At 41.4% G+C, this 4,582-nt stretch overlaps 1 protein-coding gene across 1 annotated transcript; it reads right to left on the bottom strand.

The window, feature by feature from the left end:
- Positions 1-2,907: 2,907 nt before the first annotated feature.
- Positions 2,908-4,246, bottom strand: LOC117957446 (trace amine-associated receptor 13c-like). The gene is made up of 2 exons (XM_034893186.1): positions 4,074-4,246; positions 2,908-3,724 (listed from the first exon to the last, which is right to left on the bottom strand). Exons 1-2 carry the CDS (start codon positions 4,244-4,246, stop codon positions 2,908-2,910), a joined length of 990 nt encoding a protein of 329 aa, XP_034749077.1.
- Positions 4,247-4,582: the final 336 nt, after the last annotated feature.

Below are 4,582 nucleotides of genomic sequence, written 5' to 3'. Positions count from 1 at the left end.
TGGGTGGCTGTTGATTTCAGGCCCTGGTTGTAAGTTTGAGGGGCATCATGGTGTTTGTTCCCTTGTATTTTACGTTTGGTGTTTCTGAAATTAGGATCCACTTTGACCCGTAGGCGGTCTCAGCTCTTCCTCCGTTGCTCTGTGGTTTGGCCATCAGTTCCTACACAAATATTAAGGGGAAAACCCAAAGCACCATCTTTGACCTGTAATCCAGCAGAGGGTCCTGTCTTCAAATCCAACCAGAGGAACGTCACCCAGAAGGCCACGATCCGTGTCCCGTTGGAAAATAAATGGTGATCTATTTCCTTCACTTTACGGAACTACTTCCCCTTTGCTCCACATGTGTACAGAAGGGAAGATTTGTAAAAAAACATAAACTAAACCAACTGAACATAACCAAACTGCGACCACGTCTGTGCTTGCTCCGATGTTTCCTTTTGAATCTTTGACCAGCGAGGTCAGCAGGAGACTGGTGGGTTGATTTCCTGATCTGATAAATGACTCGTAGCCACATGTCTTGTTTGACTTCCTTCCTTGTGTGTTTTTTCCGGCCTTTGTGATTGTCTACACAACCTGATGAGTTCCAGCTGTTCATCAGCCTGATGAGTTCCAGCTGTTCATCAGGTCACCTGTTGACGTCACAGTCCTTGTTGACTCGTGTATGTAGTCTGGGTTCTCCCCTTGGTCTGGTGTCAGGTCGCCGTCGCAATTTGTGTTTCTAGTGTTCAGTACATGCATTTATTCTGATAGATTTCTCTTTATTTACTGGAAAAAGAAAGAGGAAGTATATCTGCATAAGTTGTGGTCAATTACTTGCTAGCCCTTCGCAAAGTGTTCTGTTTCATGGTGACCATGTTTTTTATGAACAATCTTTAACCTGGGAAAAACTCAACCCCCCTTCAGGGTTGAAACGCTAAGAACACAACTGTCACATTAAATAAATGCTGGAATGATTTCTTACAAGTCTGATATATTGAGAGCTCCAGAGCTGATACATATCATAACAACACTAGTTTTTGTGCCGCCTACTTCATCTACTTCTGCTCTCATACTTGCCAAACCTCCCCAATTCCCTCCTAGGGTCCCAACTCCCCAATAGTTCTCCCAGTGTATGTCAAATTTCCCCACCTTTTTTTCTTTGTCACCTCAACCTGTTTCTGTCCCTTCACAGCAAGTTTAAGCCCTACGACTCTGAACGTCTACTGTTTCCATCTAGACAACAATCTAGCTACACCAAATGTTTGTCTGAGGAGGACTAGGCTCTCCTCCGAGTCACCTGCATGCCACAACAGAGAAAAATAGAGATTACTGTGTATTTTATCACTACTTTGCTAAATAAACTAAATGTTTGGTCCTTTGATGAAGTGAAAAAAACAGTTTCCATGGCAGCAGACAGTCAATAACCCCAATGGAGTGTTTTGCTCTTTCATTTACTTTTGGCTGTACTATATTTCTCAGCTCTGGGATGAGTGTGATTGGCCACATTTGATATACCTTACGTACCCGAAGAAATTTCCAATAAATCCATTGATGATAAATATGGGCCGAGCTGCATGGACCCCATTTTTTTTCAACTGTATTATTAGGACCCAAGCTGTGTGGACCCTATTGGTTTTGCCTGTGTTATTGGGGGCCAAGCTGCGTGGACCCTATTGTTTTTGCCTGTAACATTGGGGGCCAAGCTGCGTGGACCCAATTGTTTTTGTCTGTGTTATTAGGGTCTGAGCAGCCAAGCTGTGTGGACCCTATTGTTTTTGCCTGTATTATTAGGGGCCAAGCTGCATGGACCCTTTTGTTTTTGCCTGTATTACTAGGGGCCGAGCAGCAAAGCTTTTATGGATTTTACCCATAGACACAGTGTCACTGAGCACTATGTAATGTGGATTCTTCAAGACACGTGACAAGTTTCAAGAATGGGAATGCTTGTATTTGTAGGGACATCTGGGACACCTGTCTATAGCCTAATTGTGTTGTTACTTTGCACTTTTGCTTTTAGATCATTACAAAAAATAATGCAAAGGTTGACTTGACTACACCACTATTCATCTCATCATCATCACTGCTTTACTTCATTTCTATCCAGTCAACAGCTCCATCTTCTGGCGAGTCAGCAGAGTATTTCATGAATAAGCGGGGACCCGTATTGTCAGTCCAAATGACATCACATAGTGTAAAACATCAATAAAAAGACAGGACATCACATTATGAATAAGACTAATTTATTATTGTATTCAAGGCTACCTCACTTCAGTTAAATCTGATGGTTTATGTTTAAAAATGATTTTATATAGCTACCCATCAGATTTCACATCATTAGGGAAACCTTTCTTTTCTTCCCTTATGATTACAGTGCAGATGTGTTTCTGAGAAACTCTAGATAATCTTTTCAAACATAATGTTGTTTAAATTCTTTCCAAAAGAACATCATAGTGCTTTATATATTATATATTCACAGAAACAAGAACTGTTATAAACGATCAAATATAAATGGCACTTTTGGCAAACCTGTGTTCCTTTTCTGGAAGGAAAGGGGGGCTGATTAGGGACATTGTTGTCTCTGTGCTCTGACCAGACAGAGACATAAATACAGAGACTTAGGAAACATTTCATCCCAACAAAACAAAAGAGCTCCTAAGTGTCATACATGTGTGAATTTAAAGCTTGCATCAAACTGGGTGATTACCTAGAAACAGTATATGGTGCTTATGACTCCTTCTTTAAATGCAGCAGCATCAGACAGACACAATACACAAAGAAAACAGGCCTTTCAATTGTTGATCACACATAATTTACACCTAAAGACAGGAAAGTATATCTTCACTTTCTCTATTTCATAAGTCACACACTGAACATATTCATTCCTCTAATCTTTAGACCGAGTCTGATCCCAGTCCCTCCACAGCCTCTCTACAGCATGTTGGTCTCACAGGAGCGAGGCTTCAGTATCTGAAGAGTAGCTATGAGTTTAACTGCTTTTCTAAACCAGGGGTAAAGGAAGGCATAGATCACAGGGTTTAGACTAGAGTTACAAAAAAACACAAAGAGAACATAGGATGCAGATGAAGCATTGACCAAGTTAGCACCTGCAAGAGATACACAGTAAACTGGACAGTAACATATTAGAAACACAACTACTAGAACACCTAGATTCCTGGCTGCTTTCAGCTCAGATTTCTTTGCCTTTGGAGTCACTGAAGGCTGGAGTGTGACAGCTGTAATGTGAGAGTGCATGGCACGAGCCTGAGACACAGCCACTGCAAATACTCTCAGATACAGAGCTACGATGACAGTAACTGGAACAAAAAAGGTCAAAACAACATCTATTAATCCTGTGAAATAGTCAGTGACAAACAAACATTCACCGTAGCAGGAATTATACCTCCCCGGTTGAGTCAGGTCATTCTTCAGAAAGAAAAAGCTGTAAGAAGCAGAATAGAGCCAACACAGACAAACACAGAGTTTAACTCTGTTCATGGTGATTCTGGAGGTGTAATGCAGAGGGTCACAAATACACACATAACGGTCAACTGATATAAGCACAATGTCACCTAGTGAGGATGCGGGAATGATGCATATAAGATAATTATAAAGAAAACACACAAAGTCACCAAGAAACCAGCAGGATGTTTTTTTGACAACTTCCACAGGCATCAGCACAAGGCCCACTAGAAAGTCTGAGACAGCCAGGGAGAGGAGGAGGATGTTGGTGGGGGTGTGGAGCTGCCTGCAGGGAAAAAGAAAAGTATCACTAAACCAACATCACTGACAGAACAACCCTAACCAGTATTCAAAATTAACAAAATAAAATCCATATTAGTTTAAATATTTTCCAATCCACCACATCAGTTAGATTAGACAGATAAAATGACTTGGTTGAGGTCACGGTGGACATAAAGCAATGCTTAATATTGGTAACAGAGTAGACATGAACAACAGTCTCTGGCATCAAAGGCCGACATTTGGAGCAACATCATTCAGAACTAACTCAAAGACAATTTTTCTAAATATACAGCAGCTGTTCACATTTTAAAGTTAGAAATCCTTTAGAGAGAAGCAAAGAAGTTAATATCTGCCTGAAGTGGGAGATTGAGATGATGATGAGCAGGTTGAGAGTCACAGTGTTTAGAGAGATGGAGTAGTACACAATGTAAAGGACCAGTGTTTGGGGCCAAGGAGACGAGGGCTTCCTGCAGGAGGTGTTTGGGAACTGTGGGAAACAGAGCTCGGTTCCGTCCTCAACCTCCATCTGCAGAGGTCTGCAGATAGCTGCAGCTGTGGCAGCTTTCTGAACAAACCTGAGTCATGTAACTGATTTATCTCTCTCTCATTCTCTTCATCCCCTCCTCTTTTGCAGTCCCTGTTGATGCCCCTCCTCTGCACATCCCACCATCATGTTCATCACTCTCTCTGTAACCCTGCCTTTCTCACTGTCTCTCTATCCAATCTCTCTTTTGTCATTTTCTACCCTTGTTTTCTTTCCTTTGTCCTATTATTAATGTGCTAAAGCCACATTAAGACAATTACAAAGTCGGCCTATTATCACCTTAAGAATATATCAAGGGTTAAAGGACTTATGTGTCAA

Source organism: Etheostoma cragini, chromosome 2 (assembly GCF_013103735.1).
Source record: "Etheostoma cragini isolate CJK2018 chromosome 2, CSU_Ecrag_1.0, whole genome shotgun sequence".
Lineage (NCBI taxonomy): Eukaryota > Metazoa > Chordata > Actinopteri > Perciformes > Percidae > Etheostoma > Etheostoma cragini.
This window is presented reverse-complemented; position numbering and strand designations above follow the sequence as displayed.